The 27,197-nt window shown below is 62.1% G+C and overlaps 1 protein-coding gene across 5 annotated transcripts; it reads right to left on the bottom strand.

Moving 5' to 3' along the window:
• Positions 1 to 71: 71 nt before the first annotated feature.
• On the bottom strand, positions 72 to 26,830 carry HIP1R (huntingtin interacting protein 1 related). 5 transcript variants are annotated; one of them, XR_013967835.1, is made up of 32 exons: positions 26,716 to 26,830; positions 13,647 to 13,710; positions 12,868 to 13,010; positions 12,583 to 12,639; positions 11,318 to 11,398; positions 10,838 to 10,914; positions 10,531 to 10,592; positions 8,614 to 8,754; positions 7,948 to 8,005; positions 7,775 to 7,850; positions 7,478 to 7,618; positions 7,317 to 7,378; positions 7,170 to 7,242; positions 6,903 to 7,086; positions 6,739 to 6,827; positions 6,530 to 6,646; positions 6,324 to 6,425; positions 5,923 to 6,117; positions 5,012 to 5,159; positions 4,784 to 4,870; positions 4,328 to 4,435; positions 4,076 to 4,212; positions 3,756 to 3,866; positions 3,340 to 3,398; positions 3,087 to 3,117; positions 2,941 to 3,003; positions 2,490 to 2,590; positions 2,264 to 2,369; positions 2,039 to 2,162; positions 1,597 to 1,955; positions 1,210 to 1,343; positions 72 to 181 (listed from the first exon to the last, which is right to left on the bottom strand). XR_013967835.1 is itself a non-coding variant. In XM_080821211.1 (32 exons), the coding sequence occupies exons 1-32, from the start codon at positions 26,806 to 26,808 to the stop codon at positions 1,296 to 1,298; spliced, it is 3,207 nt and encodes a 1,068-aa protein (XP_080677337.1). In that variant the 5' UTR covers positions 26,809 to 26,830; the 3' UTR covers positions 131 to 1,295. The 5 variants fall into 5 exon arrangements, 3 of the variants coding, with proteins under 3 accessions (XP_080677337.1, XP_080677335.1, XP_080677336.1); XM_080821211.1 differs by having other exon boundaries at positions 131 to 1,343; positions 1,597 to 1,803; positions 1,894 to 1,955; XR_013967836.1 differs by lacking the exon at positions 72 to 181 and having other exon boundaries at positions 1,217 to 1,343; positions 1,597 to 1,803; positions 1,894 to 1,955; positions 2,476 to 2,590.
• Between the last annotated feature and the right edge of the window lie 367 nt (positions 26,831 to 27,197).

Here is a 27,197-nt window from a genome sequence, read left to right as displayed (position 1 = left end):
AAGCAGCTCTTCCGTGGTTCCAAGCGCTCTGTCCCCTGCAGAAGCTAAGTGGTCTCCTACCCCGTGTCACACGTTCTGGCTCCAGAGAAATGAACAGCCCAGGCATGGCCCCTCACCGGAGGGCGGTGGCAACGGTCCACGTGCGTTTTATTGCCCATCTGACTCTTCCAACAAGGAAATACTAAAGGCAAAGCAGAAAAGCTGGACCTTGTGCCCCTCTCCGGAACGTGGCCGGGATTGGACGGCCGAGATTGGACCGCCGGGAGGCAGGGGGTACAGGGAAGCTTCTGGGGCCCATGGTGCTGGTCCTTTTCTCTCAACACCTCCCTGGAGTCAGGGTGGGGGCTCAAAGAATACACGTTCTTACAAATTCTCCAAGTGGGATTGCCACTAGGTGGCTGGGAGCGGGCGCTGGGGGGTGGGGGGTGGGAGGGCTTCCTGGGGGCACAAGGTGCCCCTGGCTTAGAGGATGGCCCGCAGGCGTCCTAGTTCCAGACTTTTGGTGTCTGAGCTGGGGAGGCCTTCAGGAGGGCGGGCTGGACTGAGTGAGAGGAGGGCAGAGGTGAGGAGGAGGTGGGCGATGGGCAACCCGCAGAACAGGGCCTCTAGGGCAGGAGAAGGGGCATGAAAACCAGGACCAGGACGGTCACCACAGACGGGAGGAGAGATTCCGGGAGTGACAGCAGCACAGCACCTGCGCCGGGCCGCACTGCCCGGCCTGCCGCCCCCGGTAAGGGCCATCCTCTGTGCTCCGTCCCTGATGCCTCACAGGGAGGCACCCCGAACCAGGGCTGCTCTGTCCAAGACCACCGTCTGCAAGGACTCCGCGCCCCAGGAAGGCTACAGATAGGTGACGTCTTGCCCGGGTCCCCGGCAGCCAACAGGGACTTGTTACTCATTAGTAACCTCAGACCTTGAGTTCAAGAGGCAGGGGAGGTCCTGCCCAGACACCCCCTCCAGGGGCCCTGCTCCCCAGGGTGAATCCAGACTCATGGAGGAAAGCTCTAACTCTGAAAATTACAAATGTTCCATATATTTCCTGAAGGCCCGTGGCTCAGGCCTGCTCGGTTCTGGCTGGTCCCACGAGTGCCCTGGGACTGCAGAAAGACTCATGTCCCGGAGAACTGCCGCGATCTCTGATCCTTTGGGTTCAGCCAGGGCTGGGGGCCTCGGGGACACTGAACTTGGCCATGGGGCAGGGGGATGTACCCTTTGGAGGCTCCCGAGCCAATTCGGGGCAGCCACACAAGGCCCAGGCCTGCCCGCTAGCCTCCCCACCAGGATCCTTCGGGAGCCTAGTAGTTTACGAGCTGAGCTGGGTAGATGCCGTCCTTTTTGTCGAGCTGCGGGAGTCAGAGGTGAGGGGCTCAGTGGACGTGGCCAGGCCCCCACACACCCTACCTCTCCTTTGCCCCCCGCATCTGACCCTGAACCAGCCTCCCAGCCTCTTCCCCTTGCCACCGTCCTCCCCATGTTACTGGCTCCTGCCAGTCAGAGGTTCCCAACTTCCCCAGGGCCCTGTGCCCTGCAGACTGGGGAGCAGAGACAGAGACCACAGCCCAGGGCCCTTCCCTGCCCGGGTGCTGACGCCGGCACCTGGTGGTCCTGCCGGGGGGCCACGCTGGGCTTCTGGGCCAGGGGTGGCTTCTTGGAGGCCCCGCTGCGGGGGGCGGCACTGGGTCGGCCGGGATCCTCGTCGCTGGGTGTCCCCATGGCACCAGCCAGCACATAGTGCTGCTTCCGCAGCTCACCCAGCCGCACACGCTCGGCCTCCAGCGTCTTCTCCAGCTCCAGGACGCGCACCTGCAGCCCCGCAAGCCCGCTCAGGATGGCCTCACGGCCTGTGCCGCCCGCCTGCCCAGAGCTCAGCCCCGAACAGGAGCAGACACTCACCTGGGTCTCCATCTCCTGCTTTTTAAGCTTGATGAGGGACAGGCCAGAGAAGTCCATGGTGTCTGTGGTCAGAGCGGGGCGGGGGGCAGGGGTGAGTGAGTGTGCGCCTGCCCCCGCCCCAGCTACTACCAGGGCCCACACGCACCTCTCTCTTCGATCTGCTCCTGGCCAGACTTGCTGGAGGCCACCACGTTGGCGGCCATCTCGTTGACGGCGCGGGAGCACTCCTGGAGGCGGCTCAGGTGGGGGCTGTGCTTGTCTGCCTTCACCTGGGGGAGAGAGGGGGCAGGTCATGCTCAGGCCCCCGCACGGGGACACCTTGGCCACAACCCAGACCTGAGGCGAGAGGCCGCCATGCACTAAGCCTCACCTTGGAAGCTGCCACGAGCTGGGCCGTGCTGGCCGCGATCTCGTGGGAGCAGACGATGAGCTCTTCGTACTTGCCCGTGTGGAGCACCACCCTGTCCGCCGACTCCCTGTGGACAGAGCCGGGCAGGCCTGGGTCTCCGACCCTGCAGCCACCGGGCCACCGCCACACTCCCTCCCCAGACCCTGAGCACCACACGCCCTGCTGCCCCCCACCTGGGGCGACATACACCAGCTGCGTGGCTCCCCAGCCCACGGCCTTGGAGGCGGAGATGAGGCCTTCCGTCCACCTAGAGTTCTTGGCATAAAACTCCTGCTGCGTGGCTGCCCCCTAGTGGCAATAGGAAGGCAGGGCAGAGGAACCGGTCAGTGACGTCACAGGTGGCCACGGATCCCCACGGCCGCTCTGCCTTCACCTCCACCACAAGAGAACGTCCAGGGACCATGGGGGAGTGTGGGGTTGTGAATCCGGGGCACATTGTGTGCATTCTGGGGGGTGGGTGGTTTCATCACTGCACAGGTCCAGTAGCTCCCGCCCAAAGGAGCCCAGAGATCCCCTGAAGCCAAGAGGGTTGTGGCCTGGGATGAAGAGGGCTCGGAGGTCACGGCCCTTTCAGGAATCCGGCCTGATAGGGAAGGGCCCCACCCGGCCCAGCCAGACCAGAGGCGGACCTCACTCACCCGGCCGCTCTCCACAATTTCCTTCTGCAGGCTGGTGGATGTTGTCACCAAGAGCCGGATGGCCTGCCAAGACCAGAACACAGCTCATGGCTAGGCTGACTTTCCCAGGCACACAGTCCAGCCCGGGGTCCCGGCCAGCCACTCACCTTCATCAGGTCTGTGCAGGAATTGAGGATCCTGAGGGGAACAAATGGGAGGAGAAAAGAATCTTCAGTGTGGCCCCAGGGAGTCGGCCCTCTAGTGAAGAACTACCGGGCCCCGACATGGGTGCTCAGCTCGGGGGGCTCGCATGGCAGAGGGGATGTGCCTGCTTGTTCCCAGGTCTTTCTGGAGAGCTGAGCAGGCTGGACAGCACACCCTGGAACCTGGGGGGCTGTGGGGGGCATGAGCAGGGCTCACCTTTCATTCACCTCCAGCTTCACCCCGGAGCTGGCGTGGCGGGCCTGGTTCATCATGTCCTACACCAGTGACAGAGCTGTGAGCACGCTGGGAGGAGGGCAGTGCGGGAGGAAGGGGGATGCCGTGCTGGACAAGCCACCCCCCCCATCCCCACCCCCTGCCAAAAAGCCACTGAGTCGGAGAGGAGGCCACAGGGAGACAGGGCAAGGGGTACGGGGGTGGGGGTGGGGGGCAGGGTGCGGATCAAGGCAGAAAAGTGGGGTGACCTCCCCACCCTCCCAGCTGTGAGCTGCAGAGGCCATCTGCGCCTTGCAGAGAGGCGAGGGGTGCGGAGGTGGGCAGAGCCTGCGTTCAGCCCAGCCCAGCCCCCAGGGCTCCCGCAGAACCCGGAGGAGCCCCTGCACCCCAGGCGTCACCTCAATCCTCCGCACAGCATCTTCGATGGCCGTGGACGTGGCCTCCATCTCCTTGTCCACCATGGCCCCAAGCTCCTCCTGACGCACATCCAGGCTCTTGGGCTTCAGCTCCTGGGGAAGACGGCACGGAGGAGTCAAGTGGGCAGGCCCCGCGGAGGAGTCCGGGAGAGGCTGGGGCAGCAGCAGGCTGGGAGCCGGGGACGCTGTCCGTGCCCAGTGTCCTCCAGCTGCCGGCTCTGCATACGAGCACCTGTTCAGCCCAAACTAAAGGGAAATCGGGGACCCCAGCCCACGCCCAGGGCCAGGGCTGCAGCCCTCACCTGGCCCAGCTGCAGAATGCCCTGCAGGGGGCCTCGCACCAGGCCCGGCCGAGCCTGGTGCAGAGTCTGCTGCTCCTGCAGCTGCCCCAGGAGCTCCAGAGCGCGGGCCCCGCACTCCCTGCACGTGTCCACCAGGCCTGCGGAGAGGGGTCCGTCAGTGGGCCACACTGGGGAGCCCTGGAAGCAGCCCCTGCGCTGGGTCTGACGCCAGGACCCCCGTGAAGGCCCCCATGTCCCGGGGGGCCCACTTACGGTCTGCAGGGTCAGTAGGGGCCAGGTGGGAGGTGGCACTGCCGTTGACAATAGTGTCCGCGGCCAGGTAGGAGAACTGGGTCAGGGCTGCCACCAGCGCAGAGGCGTCTGGGGGAAGGAGAGACAAAACGCTAATGCCACCGCCGTGGAGCGAAGCCTGGACTGGACCCTACGGCGGGCTGCTCGAGTCTTCTGCCCCAAAGCCCAGCAGGCGCCAGGGCCCCCCGTTTATGGATGTGACGAGGCAGGCTCGGAGGAACCAAGGTCAAGCAGCTAGACAGCAGCCACAGCTGAGTGACCCCAGGCCAGCAGAGCGGGCAGGACGGGCTCCTGGTGGGCGTGGTGGGGGCACAGCTCTGGGAAACTCCCCACTGGCAGGGGGCAGCTGTGGCCAGCAGACTGGGCACCCCGGGCCAGTGGTCTCTGCCCACTTCTGTCCTCTACCACCATGCTTACCTGACCTGGAAACCAGGTACTGGGCATGGCCCTTCTCTAGGGCGCTCACGGCGTCCAGGGCAGCCTGGGCCCTGCTCACCAGGTAGTCTGCAAGCAGAGGAGAAGCGGTGAGGGGCGGAGCCTGCCTGGGGCCCCCAGTGCCCTGCTGCTCTGCCTCTCGCCTCTCAGGGACGCCGAGCACCCTTCCAGGCAAGGAAGGCGGCCCCAAGGGCAGCCCCGTGGCCCCACCTGGCGAGCTGGTGCAGCGCAGGTGCAGAGGGTCGTCCAGCTTGGCCACGGCGTCCTGCAGGATACGCTCGGCCTCGGCGGCAGTGCCCCGCAGCACCGCGAACTGCTCGTCCAGGAGCCTCCGCTGCAGCTCCTGCTCCTGACTTTCCTGGAGCCAGAGAGGGAGGCCGCTCAGAGCCCCTGCCCCAGGGTGGGCGCCGCGCGGCAGGCAGGGTGCGGGCGGGACGGCCCTGGGGAGGGAGGCCTGCGGAGAGCCAACACTTGGCCCAGCGCTGGGGCGGCTCCTACGGGAGCGGGGGGGGGGGGGGGGGGGGGAGACAGCTCAGCAGTAGACGGACAGACGCCCCAATTAAAAAGGAGGGAAAGGGTCTGAACAAACCGTTCTCCCAAGATACACAAAAGACAACGAACACACTAAAGATATTCACTGTTACTGAGCCTTAGGGACAGCGCTAGGGCCACCAAAGTGAAGACCAGAGCAGTGCGTGCTGCGAGGGATGCAGGGAAATGGAAAACCGCACGTTCCCAGCGGGAAGGGAAACAGTACAGCCGCTTTTGTGCCCGGTGGCATCACCAACAGCCAAAGAGCAGAAACAAGTCAGACACTCAACGGATGGACAGACAGGATGCGGTCTGTCCCCGGGTGGATGTTACTGTGCCACGACTCTCGGGGGAACCTGGCAAACAGCACTCAGCGCAAGGGACCGGTCCCACGGGGGGAGGGGGCCCATCTGTGCGCCAGGTCCCAGGCGGGTGGGGACTAACTGCTTCCGGGCAAGAGTTTCCTTTCGGAGCAGTCAGAGGGTTCTGCGAGGACGAGCGGACCCGCGGACCCACGCCCTCCCCTGCTGGAGGGGCGGGACAGGAGCCAGCGGAGGGGCCTCAGCCCCGCGGTTCGGGGGCTCGGTTACCTTGTCTGCCAGCTGTCCCCGCAGCTGAGCCGTCTCCTGCGCGCTGCGCTGCTGCTCGAGGCTCAGCGCCGCCTCCTTCTCGCGTGCCAGGCCCTGGGCGGCCTGCAGGTCTGCCTCCCGCTGCCGCACGGCGCTGCTCAGCGCCGCCTTCTCCGCGCTCAGCGCGTCCAGCCTCGAGCTCAGCTCCGACCCGCTCTGCGAGCACCAGCACGTGGGTGGGGCTCCCGGGGCTCCCCTGCCCCGCGTCCCCACAGACGGCTCTCCCGGGCGGAGAACTCCTGCGTGCCCCCGGGGCTGGGTCGGAGCTGCACCCCACGACTGCCAAGGGCCCCGTTCACGGGGAGGAGGCCCCTAACCCCGTCCTGCCGGCTCCTGCCGGGCCACCCCGCCAGCAGCCGTACCTGCTCCGTGCGGGTCAGCGCCTCCTGTGCGCGCACCAGCTCTCCGGCCTTGGCCTCCAGCTCCTCCTTGAGCTTCTCCAGCAGGTCACTCTGCTCCTCCAGCTGGGACAGGACAGCGGGTCACGGGGGGCAGGGGGATGCGTGGGGGCGGCAGGGGGCGACGGGGGGCGGCGGGGGCGGGGGCGCCTGCGCGCACACGTGCACACCTTCATCTCCGACTCCCGTCTCACTTGCGCCATCTGGAAGGCCAGCTGCTCCTTCACCCGCGCCACCTCCTCCTGGCTCTGCTGCGTCACCGTCAGCTGCTTGGCCGTGTCCGCGTTCTGCAGGGGCAGGGGACAGACGCCTGTCTGGGCACCGCTGGGGGCCGCGCGCAGTCCTGACCGTGACCCGCCCCGCCCACGCCCCCACCGACCTTCCTGAGCAGCTCGGCGTGTGTGCCGATGAGCTCGCTGTGCTTCTCCTTGAGCTTGTGGTAGCGCGCCTCGATGGTGCTGGCCTTCTCTGCAGGGGACAGGAGAGGCTGTGGTCCCCGGCCCCCGCCGACGGCCGCCCCCCAGCCCCGCGCCGCTCACGCACTCTCAGCCTCCTCGCGCAGGCCCTGGTTGCGCTCGCCTTCCCGCTGGGCGGCCCGCAGCTGGGCCAGCTCGTGGCGGAGCTGCTCGTTGTCCACCAGCGCCTTCTGCTTCTGCTTCCGCTGCTCCTCCAGCTCGGCCTCCAGCGCGTTCACCTGGCCCTTCAGCTGCGAGACGTAGCGCTGGGCCTGCACAGCAGAGGGCCGGCCTCGTGGGGGCGCTGCCCGCGGGGGCAGGGAAAGGGGGGGCGTACCGCCAGCTGTGCCCTCACCTCCAGCTTGATCTTCTCCAGCTCCCCGCGGAGCATCTCCACCTCCCTCTTCAGGCTCTCGATCTGCACGTCCCTGGGGACAGACGGCCTTCAAGCTCGGCTCTGACCCCGCCGGGCCCCCACCGCAGGAGGCGCCCGGGAACTCACCGATCGTCCTTCAAGGAGCCATTGGGGGGTCCGAACGTCTGGTCGAAGAGGTCAGCTACCACCTGCCACACAAACATGGTGACGCACTGCCAGCCCCCGAGGCCCGCCAGGCCAGGGGAGGGCAGGGGCAGAGGGCGTTAGACAGTTAGAGGGGGCCTCACCGCAGGCTCCCCAGCCGGGGGCCCAGTGCTGATCTCGATGAGATTCTCCGGCTCCTCGTCCTCGGGGGCCTCCTCGGGGATCACCACCACCGGCTTGATGTGCTCAGCCAGGGCCGAGGCCCGCAGGAAGTTGGGCGGTCCCTGGTGTGTGGGGGGGCATGTGCGGGAGCTGCTCGCGGTCCCCCGCAGGAAGCCCCCTCAGTTGTCCCCGGAGCCCAAAGGGCCCCCCCCAGGTACCCGGGGTCCTCCGAGCGCCCAGGGAGGGAGCAAGGCTGCAGCCTAGGAGAGCGCAGGTACCTCGGGCAGCCGCGGGATCTGGATGAGCCGCTTGAAGTAGAGCATATCCGAGGCTCTGCGGAAGAAGTTTCTGAGGCTGCGAGGGCAGAGGAGGGGAGGTCACGGTGGAGCCAGGCCTGGCCGGGCAGCCCCGGCTCCCGAGGCCCCAGAGCCTCCCCCTGCCCGGGCTGTACCTGTGAAACTGCTCGTGGAACCGGTCCCTATGGCCTTGAAGGGTGTCAGCCGGGAGACCTGAGGGCAGTGATGTTTGATGGGACTTCCCCTCGGCCCCCTGCTCCCGTGCCCACCCTGTTCCGCCACCTTCTAGAACCCGGCAGAGAGGAGCGTGAACTCTGACAGAGGGAAGGGGCACATGACCGTCGGCATCCTGACCAGCGGGCGCGCTGCGGGATCACTTCGGGACTCCAGCCTGGACGGAGAGCAGGCCGAGAGCTCACACCCCCTGGGCTGGGGGTTCCGAGTGGGATGTGGAGACCGAGACCGCCTCGGAGGGTCCACCAGGGCCAAGCCCCTATGAACATGAAGCGGGGGACACGGGCCCCCTTGGACCTGCCACACCAGCCCACAGAGGACGTGCGGCACCACTCGTGGCCGCCCCTGCGGAGACACGCGCCCCTCTCCGCGCTAAATCCTTGTGCTGGAAAACAGCGATTTTCTGTCACAGCTGTGCTGTTCTGTTCACGGATAATGAATGTATTATTGCTACACTTAATTAGTAAATATTTCTAACGTGTCTCGATTTTCCTTTCTGCGGCAATACGTGTCTGCTGCCTAAGCTGCCCAGACGCAGCCCTGTGTGCCCCTGGCTGAACCGGGGGGTGGGGGCGGGGGGCACTCACAGGCGTGCAGCTTGAACATGAGCTTCACGGTGTAGTGGTAGAGGTGGCTGCAGTCCTGGATGACCTGGATGAGGGGCGCCAGGCGGCACTGGCCCGAGGACATCTGGGACACAGCAATGGCCGTGTTGAGCTGCCGGAACACTGCCAACAGAGGTGGAGGGAGGAGCGTGCGCGTGGGGAGCCGTGCAGACTCGGGGACGGCCACGGTGGGACCGGCGGCAGAGTGCGGGCCACACGCCATCGTCTCCGGGCATCGTCAGAACCACCCGGGGGGACGGCAGCCTGGGTCCCTGCCATGCCAGTCCCGGCTGGGCAGGACGACTCTGTCCCGGGTCCTTGGACACCAAAATGCTCTCCACTGCTAGTACTGGGAGCCCCTGGTGCCGTGGCCGCCCTGGAGGGAGCCCCAGAGCCCCCACTGCCTAAGGCGACAGCAGCTTCGGGCAAACAGAACACAACGTGGCTGGTGTTTCCCCGACAGCGTCGACATAGCGTGTCCAAGCCAAGGGGCTTGGGCGACAGGGGGACTCAGGTGATCATGTACCCATGGGCCTCAAGGTCAGGGAAAGGAGGAGGGTGAAGCCTGTGTGGCCAAGTGCCTCCTCTTAATGGCTGTCGAGAGAGAGGTCAGTTCTGCAAACCCCAAGTGACCCAAAACCTCACTTGCACCCAGGGTCAGTCTCCCCCGTCCCGGACAATCAAGCCTTTCATCGCATCAGCCAAGTGGGAGGGAAAGGGACAAACACGAAGCTGCCCCCAGTGCACTCGGCCTCTTCGCCAGAGCCTGGAGAGAAACAACAATGGAGAGACCACCCGCCAGGGAGGCCCACACACGACACAGACGCCAGGACTCTGTTCCAGAATGCTGGGTCCCAAGCTCTGGGGTCCTCTGCCCACCTGGCCTAGAGTGGGACCATTTGCAAACCTCCACGGTGACACAAGAATGCCCGGGAGAGAAGGGAGGAGGACAAAGAACCAACGAAGGACAGTCCTTCCTAAACCTTCGTGTGTCAAGTCACATACATGTTCCCGTAAAAACCGAGACACACATGAAATACCATTTCGGGTTCGTATAAGGACAGAGCCATCCATTTCTCTACGGAAGGGCATTCAGGATGGTTCCATTCAAACGGCATGGTGGGGAACGCCCTGTCACCCTTTCCCGGGGGAGACACCGGCCTAGGCGTACCCCTTTCCTTGGCGCTTCCTCAAGACGTCAGTGTCCCCAGGGGTGGGGCACCCGTCTGGGGGTTTTCTCTACCATCCCTCGTGGGGACGGCTGTGAGAGGCACGGCCCTTCTCTGCCGCTCACGGGCTGGCAGACATGCTCCCGGGCGGGACCTGGGCTCCCCTGGGTGCAGCTCTGAGCCCAGACCCACCTCTAAGTCCCGATTTTCCCTTAAAAAGGCATTTGCTCCTCCTTCTCCTACAAAGAGCCCTGAGTCACCCAACAGGCCATCCTGACGCTGCTGCCCAGAACAATTGCGTCTGTGGCCCTGAGAGGGGGAGCCCTCGGAGGTTTCCTGTCCAGCGGCGGCCGGGTCCCTGGGCTGGGAAGTCTGACATGACTCACAGCCCTTTTACAGCAGGAAACAGGCAAGATGACCCAAACCAGCTCTCTCCTGGGTGGGTTCTGCAGATGCCCGAGGCCGGGAGAAGGGGGGAGCCCAGCTCAGGAACTGGAGGCCACACTGTGACGTGACCCAGACACACCCCCAGGGCCTTGCACCCTGCAGGGGCACTGACTGCCTCTCCCCATGTCCTGGGGGCTCCTGGGGGCCCCGTTACGCACTCCTGGCAGGGGCACGGACAGCCAGCGGCATGGCTATTTGGCGGGGCTCAGTTCTCATCCAGCTGTGGGCCCTGAGCAATCACACTGGACCTGGGCGGGCTGGGTGTCCTCCTTGGCTGGCTTACCTGATTCAGAAAGCCGCAGCTCGCAGTCCATGTAGTCAAACATCTCCACGGTGAGCTGGAAGCTACAAAGGGGAAAGTGGGGGCCCGAATGGAGGGGCTGGGGACTCGCCCCATGAAACCCACCCACCCCCCCTGGTGGGAGGAGGGAGCATAGTTCACCCACGCGCCTCTACAGAGGACAGCCATCCCTCAGCCCAGGACGCCCGATTCCAAGGAAACCCCAGGCCTCTGGTTCAGCCTCAGTGCTCCGAGGCACGGGACCCCCGCCCCAGCTGCCCACTGCGGAGCATCCACTCGTGGGACTCACATGTTGTTGACGTCAGTCCCAGCTGTCTTCTCTAGCACCTCGTCTGTCACCTCCAGGCCTGCGGGAAACTGGGGGTGCTACAAAGAGGACACCCCCACTCAGGTGAGGCCCAGGCTGAGCCCAGCTCACAGCTGGTCTGGCTTCCGAGGACAGGAGGCTAGGGAGGTCCCCATCTGCCCTGGGCACTGTGCACTGGCTGAGGGGGGGGCTGCAGGTGACTGGGGAGACCAGGAAGGGAAAGAGTGGTCGTCCAGCCAGGGCAGGAGACTGTCCAGAGCCCAGGGCAAGGCAGAGACCACCTCCGGCATCGGCGGGAAATGCCCCAAGGTGTGCGGACTCTCACGGCACCCCGGGCACCCCATGTTTCTCCTCAGGTCAAGATCGGGACATAGGGGATCCCCCCGCCCTGCTTCCCGGGACATCTCAGAGATCAAAGCCCAGGGTCCCTCCCTCCAGCCCCACAACTCCTGAGGAAACTACCTTGAGGTGGAAGGAGATTTTGGTCAGCAAGAGTTTGGTGTAAACATTCACCAGCTGCCCGTAGCGGTCATGCAAATGTCCCTGCGGAGGGAGGAAGCCAGGGTGAGGCCCTGTTGCCCCCAGAACATGCCCCCAAATCCTACAGGACCTGGACACGCTTTGGGGCAAGCGAGAATGCAGAAGCGGGAGGGGAAAGGAAGCCGGCTCAGTGTCCTTCCTTTACCCGCCGCACAGAGGGACATGCTCACGCGGGTGGGGCCCGGCCCGCCGAGGGACCTCCACCGACCCTCCTCTTTGTCTCCAGCTCTTTGTTTAACTTTTTAGAAATCTTACTCCTAGTCCTTCTTGCCAAAGAAACTCTCGTTGAGAAGAGGGCTCTCTGTCCAGGGCAGCAGGCCAGCTCTGAGCTGGGACACTTCATTAAAATGCTGGTGGCAGTCAGGGAGGCTCATTCTGTCGGGGCCATGCACACATCCTCCCAGCTGCCTCCCCGTCACCTCCCACACCGTGTCCCCTGTGGTCACACCGGCTGGGCCTGTGTCTGCAAACAGCACCACAGACACTGTTTTCTTTACCTCAAGGGACATCGTGGAACACGGCCATTCTCGCCCTGTCCTGCTCGGGCCTCCCTCTGGCCAGTCCTCGGAGGGCCCCCACCCCCGGCCCAGCCCACAAGGCCCCAGCAGTCCTCCCAGAGGACAAAGAAGGCCAGGGGCCCTCCCCCTCGACCCCCCAATTCCCTGAGGGTCTGGGAGTGGATCTTAGAGTACGAGCTCCTGGGCTCTCAGTTACTGTGGGTAGGACTCTCCTGGGGGGGTTTCCGAACCCAGTTTCCAATCCTGAGACTCTAACACAGCCAGTCTTGGCGGGGGGGGGGGGGGGGTGTGGGAGGGGGCAAGGAATCTGCACCCCCCCCCCACTGGCCGTAACTGCCAGCCAGACACCCAGACTCGGGCGTCGCCACATTTCCCAGCTCCGGGGGGCCGCAGGGCTGGTGAGTGTGTGCGGCAGGAGGGCCCGGCAGGTAGGCGAGGCTCCCCCTATGAGGCCTTCAAAGCAAGGCCGACATTTCCCCCCAACACGGTCACCCCAGGCAGCATGGTAACTGCCGCTCAAGGGACAGGAGGGAAGGGACGCCCATCTGCGGGGAGCGTCCACTCGCTCGGCCCCACGTGCAGGGGACGGAACCCCAAGCAGGACAGAGGCCGGACTCTCTGGACGGCGCCCTGGGGAAGGTGCTCAGGCAGCCGCGCTCCCGCACCTACCCACAGCTCGCCGACCTCCCGAATGTTGCTCCGGTGGCGCTGGCAGTCCTGTAGCACCTGCAGCATGAGGGAGGAGGAGGCCAGTCCCGCACGGGCGGGGTCCCGACAGAGGCACCCCCACCCCCCGTGCTAGCTGGCCCTCAGAGAGCGCGGAAGGACGGGCCTTCAAAGGGACACTGCTCTGCCTCCCTGGAGTGCCGGCCTGTTCAGGCAGCAGCAGATGGAGGGCCCAGACCTGACCCCGGCCCCCCACTGCCCCAGGACCGGCGGACAGTGGCTACTCACATTTGGGTGTCCGTCTCGGAGCACCTTGTGGAGGACGTGGCAGAACTTCCAGCTGAGGATGGAGCTACTGGGGAGCGGCAGACCAATGGCGTAGGACCAGAAGGTGAAGGCCCCCTTCTCATGGTGAGTGCCCAGAATGATGCCTACCAGGGTTAAGGTCAAGTGCAGGAGGTAGAGACTCAAGTGTGGGGAAGGGTGGAGGGGGCCCAGACAGTACAGCTCGGTGATGCAGGGGGAAGGCTGGGGGGGTGATGCTCAGCGAGTGCAGCTCAGTGATGCGGGGGGGAAGGCTGGGGGGGCTCAGCGAGTGCAGCTCAGTGATGCAGGGGGAAGGCTGGGGGGGGGTTCAGTGAGCACAGCTCAGTGATGCAGGGGGAAGGCTAGCCCCTCACCCACAGCCACTCAGCACCTTCTCCCCACATCTCTCTCTTTCCGTGTCTGCCAGAGTTCACCAAAAGCTATGGTTTTCTGCCAAGGTCAAGAAAATGAGCAAGGTCAAGCCTCAGGAATTTAACCAGGCCCAACAGCCCCCGATAAGTGGTGTTTCCCAGATGGGATTCAGAATGTGCAGGAAGCAGAGCAAGTCTGGTCCAGGTCTCTGTCTCCACGAGGGCAGCCCTGACAAAGCTCTGGTGGCCGGCCACCTGCAGCGCCCCCTACCCCCAATTCACTTCCCACCAAGTCCAGAGACCATGCAGGGTGGACCCACGTCCGCCTCACACTGTCCGCCCCCTCCCCCGGCCAGAGGGACAACGGCCGCTGGAGGCAGGGAAGGATACGCCGGGCATGCTTCTCCTTCACGGGGGCCTCCTGGGTGTTGATGGCTTTGCTGATGCTGATGGCCTGGGAGGGGACAGAGGAGGCAGAGGTCAGAGACCCACCAGGACGACTTCCCCAGAAGGCACACAGGACAGATTCTTCGGCCAGTGGAAGGCAGAGGAAATGGCCATTCTCTCAACCTAAGGTAACCAGAGCTCAGAGGACTTATTTTTGTGAACTGATGTATTTACTGAGAGAGAATGAGCAGGGGGAGGGGGAGAGGGAGAAGCAGGCTCCAGGCTGAGCAGGGAGCCTGACGTAGGACAGACTCGATCGATCCCAGGACCTGATCGATCATGACCTGAGCCGAAGGTGGACATTTAACTGACTGAGCCACCCAGGCGCCCCGGAAGACTTTTCTTTCACTTGTTATGTGCAGCTCAAAGGGAGCCAAGAGCTGGTGTCGAAAAGCCACTGGGAGCCTCCAGGGGGCTGGGAAGCAAGGACAGAAGCCAGCTGGTAGCCGCAGGAGGCTAACTCTGGGAGGGCACCTGCGTGTGTTTAGCTCATCCCAGAAGGTGAGCGTCCCCCGCAGGGCAGCATCCAGTCACAACAACACGGCAGCCTCCACCCGGTCCCTCCCGAGCCCTTAGGACATCCATGAAGACAGGTGTCACACTCCCACCCCCCACATTACTGGGGGGCAAGGCCACATAATCACCCCATGGAGAACCAGGCCAAACCCAAGTCCTGCGGCCCGTCTGCCAGGCAGGCCACCTCCCTCCTGGGTGAGGACTCAGCACGCGCCCTGAAGCAGATGGCGTCGGAGGCCCGACTGGGGGCGGCGGGAAGAGGGGGATGCACCTACCATACTTACAGGCCCCACCTGGGCCCTGAGCAAGCAGCCAACTCGTTCCCAGCAGAGGTCCTCACCCACCTCCACCTGCTGGGGTCCCGTCTCCTCCCCCTCAGCTAAATGGGTTCCTGGATGGGGCTGCTCCCTCACCAAAGGTCCCCGGCGCCCACTGCCCTCTCCGGCCCTAGTCACCCAGGAACCAGAGCTGGCCCTGGGCTGACCCGAGGCTGTGTTTTATTTCTCCACCTGCGGACAAGCGGATAAGCCTCTGGGCACCTGCCCGGCATGGGGTTGGGACACGAGCCTGTGTGGATGGAAGGGAGCGGCCCGGGCCACCGGTGGGAGGGAGAGGAGGTCCTTGGCAACTCCAGCCCAGCCGGCACTCCCATACCCCATGGGTCCTATCACTGGGGCCCACCCCAGCCTGCCCCCCACCCCCGGCCATGCTAGGACCTGCAACGGGCTGAGCAAGGGTCAGGGGTGCCGTGAGCGCCCACCCTGTAGCCCAGGACCCCAGCCTGCAGGTCAGGGCCTGGTCAACAGCACGCATGTGTATGGTGGCCCGACTGGGGCAGGAGTGGGGAGGGGGCAGGGCAGAGGGAGCCCCAAGGAGCAGCCCTGATGCTGTCTTCTTAGCCTGGAAGCCGCCATGCAATTCGCCCCCCACACCTACACAGTGTAACTGCCCAGGCTGGCGAGGAGGCAGTGTCACTACGAACAGGTCTACTATGAGCGGACTTTGGGGCCACTTGGCAAGGCCGGGAGCCTTCCTCTGTCAGTAAGAAAGCAACCCTACAGGAGCGAAAGCAGTCCTCTCTGAGCAGACATGCGGCTTCCGAACCGGGCGCAGCGCCCCCCGCCCCCAATTGAGCCCACAGTAGCCCCATCGCGGGGATACAGGAGTACCGGGACTGCAGCAGACCCCACAGCGGGCCCCCTGGGGGCCACTCCTGCCATCCCATCCCACGGTCCACAGAGAACCCCAGACAGGCTCTGGCTTTATTCCCGAAGGCTCAGCAAGCCAGACCCCAGAGGCTCCTTTGGCCATCTGTTTGCCCACCCTCCCCCAGCACAGCCTCCCTGAGCAGCCGCGGGAGAGGGGTGGAGCCCAGACCTCACTTGTCCCCGCCCCCTATAATAACCACGCCCCACGCGGGCAGAGCTCATCCCCAACAGCGGTGATGACAGTGATGATCCCCAACTGTCATTTCCTGGGTGGTTACCCCGTGCCAGGCACAGGCAACACGCCTCCAGCAGCAGCCCTAGGAAGTGGCCACAAGCCCAGTCTCCTGATGAGAAAACCGAGGTACAGAGAGGTTAGGTGTCCTGTCCGAGCAGCTCCTAAGGGCTAAGCCAGGTCTGGCAGACTGCTGTCATTAGCCAGTCTGCCGTCAGTGCCCCAGGCAACTCCCTCCCCCGCAGGCGCAGAGCTGGGAGGGGCAGGCAGAGGGGGCCAGGCCTCCCCCAGCAGCAAGCAGCTGCCGGCTCCCATGCCAGGAGCGTACTGTCTCTGGGGGTATGTAACTCCATCCCCCAGCTGCCCTGACACCTGAGCTGGCTCTTCTGATGACTGCCACCTGGTCCGGCCTGATCCGGAAGATTCTGGGCAAGAGAAGAGCCCAAGCTACACGTGCAGAACAGGATGGGGAGGCCCACGCGGTGTCTTCCGCCTGAGTCCTGCAGCGGACCCCAGCAAGGGGCTTCGGTATTTGCTGCTCTGCCTCCTGGAGGCCCCCCTTCCTCCTCAGGGGCCTTGCCGCTGGAGAGCAGACGCACAGACACACCCTAAAGGAATGGGCTGGCTAGGGCCCAGCAAGGGAGGGGAGTGGTGGGGAAGGCGCCTTTTCCTCTGAGCAGGGAGGAGGCCAGGAGGAGAGCAGAGGAAGGAGGCCACAAGCAGCCCTGGCAGCAGGAGCCAAGAGTGTGTGGCCGTGGCGGAGCTGAAGGTGGGGTGCCTGGGTGAGGCCACCCGCCCCCAGCCTTCCCTACAGGTCCCTAAACACAGCCTCTTACTTCATCGCTGGTCCAAACGCAGAGAAGCACCGGCCCCCTCCCTGCCACCCCTTCTGGGTCTCTGCTCCTCGGCCCCTTCCCTGCTACCACCCTAGAGCAGTCTCCCCTGATTAAAGCTTCTCCATGGACTTGGCAACTTGGCAGCCCCTGTTCTGTCATCCACCCTACCCGGAAGGTCAACGACGTGGACTCCGGTCGCTGCTGTACCCCACAGCCCCTAAATGGTGCCTGGCACATGGAGGGCGGGCTCCGGGGCCCCAGTGAGATGTGGGGACTTGGGTCCGTGGCCGGGTCTGAGCATCAGCTCCTCCCTCCCCAGGCTGCCTGCTCCCCGTGCTGGCTGCAGGAACACGGCCCCGTTGTGTGCAGGGCAGCAGATGTGTGGGTCGGGAAGCCTCACAAGGAGGCACAGTGTTCACACACAGGGCGTCTGTGCACACTCCACAGGGCCCTGCTCTTCCTACCAGGCTCAGCAGCCAAGCCTCGTCCCAGGAGGGGATGTCAGGCCCCGGGGACGCCCTAGCTTGTCCTGAGTGGACTGCAGGAGTGGGGAGAACGTCAGTGTTCTTCTCTTTGGTGCTGGGATGAACCTATGCTGGGCGACTGTGACACAGCTCAGCACCGAGAGTGGACAGTCTCGAGGCAGCTCTGATGGTCAGCAACATGGATTCGGTCCACACAGCATGGTGCCCTTACACCAGCCTACAGGTGGCTGGTGGGGGCAGGGGCGTTACTGAAGGATAAGGGGGAGTCAGAGGGGAGCCCAGTACCATCATCAGGGTGCTTTCCAGCCTGCCGGACTGAAAAAAGGCTTCTTTCTGCCCTGGGACAGCCCCCCAGGCCAGAACTACCCCAGCAGCTCTGACAACAGCCCATTAATCCCTCCCTGCTGGCAGGCTCAGTGGCCCCGGAGAGAGGCAGCTCGGAGTGGAATGGACTGATGACGGGCCTCTGTGTCTGGGTGGAAAACCCAGAGCTGGAGAGAAGAGTCCTGGGTGGGAGGAAGGACAGGTGGCGACCAGTTTGGGACTCCTGGGGAAGAGGGGAGGCAGTTCCCACTGGACCTTCCCATGGTCAGGATGGGGGGCCAGGGGGCAGCTCCCCCCCGCTGCAGGAAAACAGGACAAGAACAATGGGGAGTGCCAGGGCAGCTGTGAGACCCCAGAAATGCCCAGGGGGACTTCGGCATGAGCTGGAGGGTCTGCAGAGACGGGTCTCTTACACGGCGAGCATGAGACAGTAAACCGTTTCACGGCATTCAGGCCACCGCCACCCCTTCTGCACTGGAAAAAGCCAACAAGGCCCCACCCCAGGCCCTGGGCAGCCACCTCCCAGCCTTCAAGAGTCTGCACTTCGTTCCACCCGATGCCTGGGTGGGGAGCGGCCTGACTGTCTGAAGGACAGAGGTGGAAAAGGCCCTGGGGTTGGCCAGAGGCCAAGGGATGGAAGGCTCCAGCAGGGTCTGGAGACACCATCGGAATTGGAGGCACAGGGAAGCTTCCAGCCACAACCGCGGCAAACGGGGTTCCATAACCTGATCATAAAAGGATTTCTATCAAGTTCAGCCACGGGTCAAGCAGCACATCAAGCACTCCATCACTATTAGCTCATTTAATCCCCGAAGTCTCCCTAGGAGGAGGCAGATGAGGAAATGGAGGCTCAGGGAAGGTAATCACTTGCCCAAGGTCATAATGATGAAACGCTGACCAAGGCCTTGCTCCTCCACACACCCGTCTAAGTGCTTTGCATATTGACTCGCCCCTCCCCCGAGCACAAGGACAGGGAAGCTGCCTGGCTCAGGACGCCATCCTCTCTGCCACCACGGGGCCCGGGAGGAGGGAGGCTGGGCCATCCTCCTTTGCCCAGCCACAGGAATCCATCAGCCCCGTGGCCGCCCCCACGGCTGCCCCCGCTCCGGCTCCAGGTCAGGAAGCACACGGTGGAGAGGGATTCGTTCAGACCTCAGGTAATAACAGCATCGGGGCAGTGTGGCAAAGCTCATGGGCCTCGGCCTGGCTCCCTGTTCCCCTGAACAAGGGCATCCGACTCTGGACTCTGACCTTCATCTCCGCTTACCCTGGCTTTCTCCCAGGGCACCTTCTGTCCTGCAGCCAGGAAAAGTGAAGCATGAGGAGACAATCCAAGGACCAGGCTGGCCGGAGCCACCAATGGCACCAGTCCCCGGAGGAGCAACTGGCAGGGACACACACCAGGAGGCATCCCAGCAGGTGCCGATGTGGGCAAGAGGAGGCCCGTGGGGCAGCCGGGCCCGGCTGGAGCCACAGCAGGTGGTACCCAAGAGGCTGGGTGCCCAGTGCGGACTGCAGAAGCAGGGCCTCGGGCGCAGGCCTAGTCAGCGAAGCCGGACGACTAAGTCTGGAAGTTGCCATTGGCAGCTGCTCCCTGCAACACGGTGCTGCCCCAGCGGCTGTGGGCCTTCACAGAGGGCAAAGGGGGCCCTGGGAAGTTTGGGAAGAGCCCCATAGTCAGGCAGGGCAGGGGGTAGGAGAAGGCCACAGAGGATAGAGCGAGAGTGTGGGCATCTCATGGAGCCACTGGTTCTCGGCCCAATGCTCACCAACACCCAGTATATGGTTCTGGAAACCCACAGCCCTTGGCAAGGAGCTAAGTGAGTGGCTGTCCTCTGGGAGACCAGACATACGAACGTCCCCTCTGCTAGGAGACCCTGCACCGGGGCACAAGGACAGGTCTTCTCACCCATCCCCCATCAGCGAGGTTACAGCACACACGCCAGCCTGCGGACACCAGGCGCCTCGTTCCCGATCATGGGGAGCCTCTGCCGCAGAAAGTCCCCCCTTCCAGACAGAGGCTTCCCCCTGTGGGAAGCAGGAATGAAAAACCCCTGGGTCCTCCAGAACGCAAACATGCACGCCGCGTGTCCAAAACACCTCGCTGGGTTCCAGCCACATGTTCCTCCCTTTCCTTCCTCACAGGGCAAGTCAGGTCCCACCTCCAGGCCTGGCACATCTCCCATCACCCAGCTCTGAACTGAAATGCTCCCTCCGGGAGGGTCTTCCCACCCGCCCAGGAGGGCGGAGAGCATCCTCTGTTCACTCCCCCCAGGACGTTTAGGATCCAAAAACCATCTGTTTGCCACTTACTCTCGGCTTCTACCTATGACCCCCAAACAGATGTGCACAGTACAAGGGACCCTATGAGTCTTCTGCTCCCCCCTGAGTCTCCAGTCCCCAAACCATGCCTGGCAGTCAATAAATCTTTATTGGATGAGTCAGAGTGAACACTTGAATGAACAAAAGCTCTTTCACACATAAGTTCTGGTTAAATTCAAGACCGTGAGTGTCTTTTTTTCCAGCTAATAATTTAACCACTAGTTACCTAGTAAAAGCAACTATAAAACATTTTTTTATTCTGAGAACCAATCCTGCAGTGAATCAGACTTAAGCTTCCTCGAGCCGTTATCAGGACACTTAACAGAGGCACCCAACAGGGACAAAAATGTCCTTCAAAGAGCCGAGGCACAGAGACGGGCAGCGTTTCCAAAGCGATGTGTGGAGGACAGAGAGGGCTCGCTCAAACGCGGCTGCCATCTCACCAGCCCCTGCTGGAAGCAAGCACAGGGTTTCTGCGGCTGAGGCGGCGCTGGGATGCGATCACGTGCAAAGCGGGGAGGTGCCCTGCAGCTCCCGGACTCCGCAGACGGGAAGTCAGTGGAGCAGGGCCGGTCCTACCCGGATTCCTTCCACAGCCGTCTCTCCCCACGCGTGTGCCCCAGTCCGCACTCAGCCTGGGCTCCGCCACCATCCTGTTTATGAAACTGGGGGGACTGGTCGACGTCTATACCCCGTCCAGTGGCAGGGCAGGCAGGAGCCAGGGAAGGATCCCGCCTTTCCCCGGGGATGCAGCTAACCCGTGGCAGCCGGACCCAAAGCAACTTCTCCCCGGGGCTCTGCAGGTGACACATGAGGACAAAGATGCCGCATCCCCGAGTCCCGCCTCCACAGGCTGCTTCGGGACAGACAGGGAGCCAGCCGGGCCCTAGTGATATCACTCCACGGACCTGTCTGTCCCACAAGCCAGGGGGCTGAGTCACCCCCGGGCAGGCGGACCTACTGCTGTCTGAGGATTGTGGTTATTTCAAAAAGAGAAACAAACCAATCCTGCCTGGCCTGAACTTCTCTTCACGAGCTCAGTCTTCTCTGCAGTGGGTGCTGGGGGCTCTCCCAGGCTTCACCAGGTGGCTGTGTCCAAGGAGGGAGAGCCGCGAGCCCCAAGGCATCCACGGTGTGTCCCCCGAGCCATGTGCTCCGAGGGGCTAGGGCACCAGAGGAGCTAACAAGATCCTGCCTGAGGATCTCGGGGTTCAGGGAGTAGGACTTCGGGGCTCAGAGCGGGAAGCAACGCCATCCCTTCCCCGCGTGCAAGCACACAGCTGGCCACGTCTAATGGACCAGCTGCCGTGTACAGGGGGGGAAGGGGACGATGGCTTCACAAACGAGGTGATACCTGAGTCCACCTGGAAGTCAAGTGGAGGGGAAGGGCATCGCCAACAGTGAGGCCCGGCTGGCAGAGGCATCTCTACTCTTTGGGTCAAGTGTCTCAGGTTAGCAGACTGGGTTTCCCTGAGCCTCGGCCAACAGGCCTAGACTCCAGAGTTTCCACCGCGAGCTGTGGGAAGGAGCAAATGAGCGCCCGGTTGGGTTTCATTCACAACTGGACCCGCCTGGGGCTGGCTGGGACGCTGGGCTGGGGGCAAGGAAGTGACCTGCTGGCTTCCCCCAACCTCCCTAGGGTGTCCCTGGAAGCAGGGGCCTGCAGCCCCAGAGAAGGGGGAGTGCTTGGAGAGCATGAGCTCCTGTGGGCTCCTCCTCCCAGGAAGGGGCTGTCCCCCACTTTCCTGCTTCTCTTCCAGACCGCCCTCGCTCCCCCTTTACAGACAGCTAAACTAGGCGCACAGGGACAAAATCCAACAGGGACAGGATTTCGATTTCTTTCAGTCCAACCTGCTTTTCCGTACACAAGGCAACAGCTAACAACACCCAGTGTTTCCTCTGCACCAGGCAGTCCCGCAAAACCTCACAGCCCCTCCCCGGGAGTCTGGCTCTGACCTCCTCGGCCACAGCACCCCTGGCCCCCTCACCCCTCTCTCATCTCCTTCATGGAGACGGAAACTCCTGGAGAGGACAAGAGTGGTTTCTACCTTCCTGTGGCACAGCCCAAAGCACCAGACCAGCCATGCAACCAGCGGTCTTCAGGAACGTGCGGGGGGCGGGGGGGGGGGGCAAGCGTACACCAACGACGGGAAGGACAGGACTGGCAGCCCCGGCCCCACCCCCACCTGGGCCGACCGGTCACCTGACACCCAGAGAGCAGAGGGAGATTCTGGGGGATTCTGGTGGCTTGGGGAGTTAGGAAGTCAGCCACCTGCTTGGGCATCACCAAGTGAAGGGCGTCTGGTGCCCTGGTGGGAAACGGTGGTGACCATGGCGGAAAGGGCACAGCTCACCACCCAGGACCCACCCCAGGTGACTCGGGCCTTGGCTCACCTCTGTTCTTCAGCCAACCGGTCTGTACCAGGTGCCAGGTACCATGCCTGAATGTGGGGACCTCATGCCTCCCACACGACCATGGGGGGACCCAGCGGGGTTGGGGGGTGGGGAGTGCTCTCTGCCCATCACATAGTTTCAGTCTCTTCCCAAACTCGGAGGCCAGGGGAAATTTTTTTGGTAAACATTTACAGGAGGCCCAGAAAGGGGTCGGTGACTTGGGGAGTGTTAGAACACCACGGCGTTTATAGGGAATAATGAAGACAGAAAGGTGGGTGTAGGAAAGCCCAGTCGGGGGAGACTCCGTGGACGGGGTGACAGGCACCCGCGGGACGGGAAGTCAGGGCAGAAGGGCCAGCATGTCACATATGGGAGTCAGAAGGAATACTGCACATGGGGGAATGGTTCTCAAACCCAAACTCAAGGTCCCAAACACACGTTTGTGTCCTGTGGGGCGCTATTAAGGAGACTCCTAAGAAGCCCTGGCTAGGGGACTTAAACAGCAAAACAAACAAAAAAACACTGCCTGGGGCTTCTCCGGGCACAACCACTCCTAATCTCCAGCACCTTCACTCGGACACTTTAAAGACACCCCCCAGGTGATTCTACCACCAGGCGGGCCACGGGGCTCCGAGCACCTGATGCGCGAGCCCAGAGAGACGCACGTTGTCAAACACACGACGCATATGGAAGACTCAGGAGGAAAAGAAAGTAGAAGATCCCATTCCTGATTTTTGTAGCGATTACATACTGAAAGGGTTAGAATTTGGGAACACTGGGGTCAGCAAAATACACGGTTAGGATGACCCCCACCTGTGTCTGCTTGTTTGCCCTGTGGCTACAAGGAAATCTCAAATTACACGTGAGCCGTGTGTTCCGTTTCTACGGGCCAGTGTCGCTCTAACGTGAGCCAGCGCTGACAAGTCCCGAACGTCAAAAGACATTACTCTTCACAAGATTTCGATTCCCCGGAGGGTGCTGAAGGGATGTGTCACCGACCGGGAAAACAGGCCCTATGAACTGTTTTCGATCTGCTCTGCCCTCCTCACCCCTGCATGGGGGGGGGGGTCCTCGCCAATGGAAAACCCCTAACACCTGGGTCGCCTCGCTTCTCCAATGAGCGCCCACCCACTGGGCTTGGCTCCCTGAGCAGTGCGGCCCCCTCTCTGTCCTGGCCTGAAAAAAAACCAGCTTTCGGGCTCGATGTTTCTATCTTGCAGAGGAAACCGAGCCAGAGAAGCACAAACACTCCTAGATAAGGAAAAAAGCAAGTCTGACATTCAGCATTTCCACGACTCCTATCTGCTGAATCCTCATCCGTGATACGCCTCAAAGATGGGGTCTCTGCTCTAGTTGAAGTTCTGGAAAGAGTTCTCAGATGGTAAAGCTTGTGGGAAGAAGAGAGAGCGACGGCTGGCTACCTGCAGAGCACAGAGCACTGGACCGTGCGTTTTGCACTCTGGGCGTATCAGCCGCCTGGGACCGCTGTAACAGCTCACCCCAAACCGAGCGCCTTCAAACAACACACACTGCGATCGCCTTACGGTTCCGGAGATCAGAAGTCCAAGACTGGACTTCTGGAGGTGCCAGCAGTGCGTCATTTCTTTCTAGAGGCTCCACGGACAACTCCATTCCTTGCCTTCTCCACCGTCTACGGGACATCCACCTTCTTTGCTGAAGGGCCCCTTTTCCCACCTCAAAGCCAGCAACGGCCAGTTCCTCCTTGCAGACCACTCCTCTGACCTCACCACGGTTAAAGGCCCTAGGAATACACTGGGCCCACCTGACAAACCCAGGAGAATTGGCCTATTTTAAGGTCAGCTGATTGGCATTTTCTTACCAAGTATGATAAAGAATTCACAGGTTCCAGGAGTTAGGATGGGGCCATCTCTGAGGGCCTGCCTGTCACACAGTGTTTCTCTGTACCTCAAAGCAGCCATTGGGGGCGGGTGGAATTAATCTCTGTTTTTACAGGTGAGGAAACAGATTCAGGAGTTAAGCAACTTGCCCAAGGGCACAGGCTAGCAGCACTCAGGTTCACCTGCCTGTAAGGAATTCCCATGACACACCATCTTTTTTTAACGGTATGGCTAGTTTTGGGTTCAAAATGCAAATATACTGTATTCTAGGGCATTCTGTACTCAGAATGTTACAACAATGAAAAGTCAACACTATTGTGTCATCTCCATTTTGAATAGGGGTTTTATCACCAAAAGGACCAAAGTCGTGGGGAAGAACAGACCAACTTTCCAGAGGCCCCCTCTGGGATTATACACTCACTCACACCACGCAACAATCCCAAGGACCAGTTACACAAAGGAAGCGTGACTGCTCTCCCTTAACACTCCTGACTGGGGTAGGGAACGGACCTTTGCAAAACGGGGTGTGGCCTGCCGAGAAAACTAATGTGGAAGTATTTTTCACACCCCCCCCCCCCGGCCCCCGCAGCTCTGGATCCAGGAGCCCAAGGAGAAAGGCGAGGCTGAATGATGCCAATGACAAGTTCTAAAGCAAGCCAAAGTGTTCCCCCCGCAATACAGAAGCAGTGTATTCCGAAGGGAAGAGGGTCTGAGAATTGGATGTGCTATTTTCTGTAAGTAGCAACCTCAGCTCTCTGGGTCCTTTCCACCAATGGGACCTCACTGGCAGCTCACTAGATATTTCTGGGAGCGAGCTAATTAAATATTAACGATGTACAAAATCTTTATCCTCCATCCCTCAATAAGTCATTCTGAAGACAAGCAAATCTAGACGTTGAACCCAAACTCCATCTATCCAGAAAAAAGGGGGGGGGCGGTTAGGGATGGTAAATCGTATGAGATTCACCTGTTACAAAGTTATTCATTATCAAGTAACCCTCTCAGCCCTGTAGAAAAACCCAACTAGAAAAACAAAAACAAGCAAAAAAAAAAAACACCAAAAACAAAAAAAACCCCACACCTGTTTGTTTACCAAACCAACCACTAAAATGTATGGATCTAGATCAGAGATACTTTGTCTTTCACATTAAAGGTCGCCCTTGATTTATAATAACTTAAAGACTAAGATTAGTGAAACGGGCCCTTTAAATTTCATCTCTATGTACCAATCAGACCTCTTTATACCTCCTCAAAAGTGGGGGGACCTAAAAACAGTGAATAAAGCTTCTGACAACACCCAGATTCTCTCTGCCAATTAAATTTTCCTCTCCATCCTTGCACAAACTCCTGCCACAATTAATTATGTATTAATGCCTTTAAATTAAATGCCACATTTGTTTTGATGATGGGCTATCCAGGCTGAAAACAGGCCAGATGAGGAGGATCACGAGGACAAATTAATAATTTTCAGGTGGGTTGGTTCCAACCCTTGGCTTTCATAAAGCCTCGGTGTTCCAAAATTTCATTATCGTTTTCACTGCTAATGCTAAGCACAAAGGTTAGAAGGTCCCCTTGAGTTTTCCTTATTTCAAAATGAAAGCTGTTGTAGACAGCGTGTAGATAACTCGGTTTGAAAGCAACCGCGGAAGTCACTGCTATGGGCAGGGACAGGTGGGAAGGAACTTGCTACAGCAAGCTGCCACAAATGTCACCCTTCTGCTTCAGACAGGAGGGGTCCTTTCGGCTTCCTTTATTTCTAAAGTAAAATTGTTCTGCTATTTCGGTCTTGGGTGACTTACTCTGGCAAACAACCGAGCGCGCTCTCCCCTCCCCCAGGCAGACGAACGCCTTAGTATTTGTAAAATAAAAAGGAACAGAAAACTAGAGGCAGAGCGGCGACTGCGATCTGTGTTCTCGGCAGGAACACATGCACCAACACACACCCGCGCCATTGCTGAATTTTCAAAATAACCTTCCCAGGATAGGCGCGTGGGAAGCGCAGGAAGGGAGCCCGAGGAAGTTTCTGTCTGTCAGGCGCCCGTGTTTAATAAGGGGGTGTGAACCTATTTATACGTGGGCCAGCGCTCAGGCAAACAAGTCTGGCTACATACGTGAAACTTTTCGCCCGGCGTATAATAAGATATTGTGCGGCCCTGGAAAACAGCTCCGGCGAAGAGGAAACTGGGAGTTTCCTTCAAGGAAACGCTCTGCTTCCCCGAGGTGGGAGCGTTTTTCGCACGGCCTGGAAGGTGGTGGCAGGAGCCCGGCTGCTGGCGCCGGGGAGGGACGGCGCGGCCGGGGCAGAGGAATCCAGGCAGGCCCCGCCGGGAGGCGCACCTAGGCCCGGGCACACCTGACCCCACCTGGCTCACCGCTGCATCCTCCCCCGCCCCGCACCTGGGTCGCCCGCCACCTCGCTCCCGGGCCACCTCTGTCCCCTCCGCCTGGGTCGCCCGCCACCTCGTCCCCTCCCGGCGACCTCGGCCCCCTCCTCCTGGGTCGCCTTCCACCTCGGCCTCCCGGCCACCTTCGCTCCCCCTCCACCTCGCCCTCGGGTCACCTCGGCCCCCACCACCTGGGTGGCCCGTCGCCTCGTTCCCAAGCCACCCGCCCCCCCCCAACACGGCACCCCGCCACCTCAGTCCCCCGGCGGCCTCTCTCGGCCCCGTCACCCGCGCGCGCGCTTCCGGTTCACCTGCGCGCGGGGCGGCTCGGGGGGCGGCGGCCCGGGCGCAAGGTGGCCGGTGGCGGCCGGAGCCCGGGAGCCGAGGAGGCGCGCGCCGGCCGGGCCCCGAGGGGCGCCCCCCGCCCGCCCGCCCGCGGTCCCGCAGCTCGCCTGGGTCTTGTCGAACTGCTCGCGCTCGGCCTCCAGGCTATGGCCCGGCCTGCGGCTCAGCACCCGCGCCGGCACGCTCTTGATGCTGTTCATCCTGCCGCCGCCGCCGCCGCCGCTCGCGCTCCCGGCCCGGCTCCGCGCGACTGAGCGTCACGGCTGCCCGCCCCAGCCTAGGCACCGCGAGGCCGCCTCACGGCGCCCGGCCGCCCCGCCCCTGCGCGCGCGGGGGTGGGGGGGACCGCCCCCTCGCCCGCCCCGCCCCCGCCCCCGCCCCCGGCCCGCCCCTCGCTGGGCGGAGCCCTGGCCGAGGTCCCCAGCCCCTCCACACCTCTGCCTACCTCCCTGGGCCAAGTCTCTGGCCCACATCCACACCCCGGACGTACGAAGTCCTGTCTACACCAGAGGAGGATCTGACTAACTGGAGAAAACTTGGCCTCAATGAATCTGAACAATGGAATCACAACTAGACTTTTTTTTTTCCT

This window comes from Martes martes (genome assembly GCF_963455335.1).
Source record: "Martes martes genome assembly, chromosome: 13".
In the NCBI taxonomy this organism is placed as follows: Eukaryota; Metazoa; Chordata; class Mammalia; order Carnivora; family Mustelidae; genus Martes; species Martes martes.
Note: the sequence above shows the minus strand (reverse complement) of the source record. Positions and strands in the feature narration are given on the sequence as shown.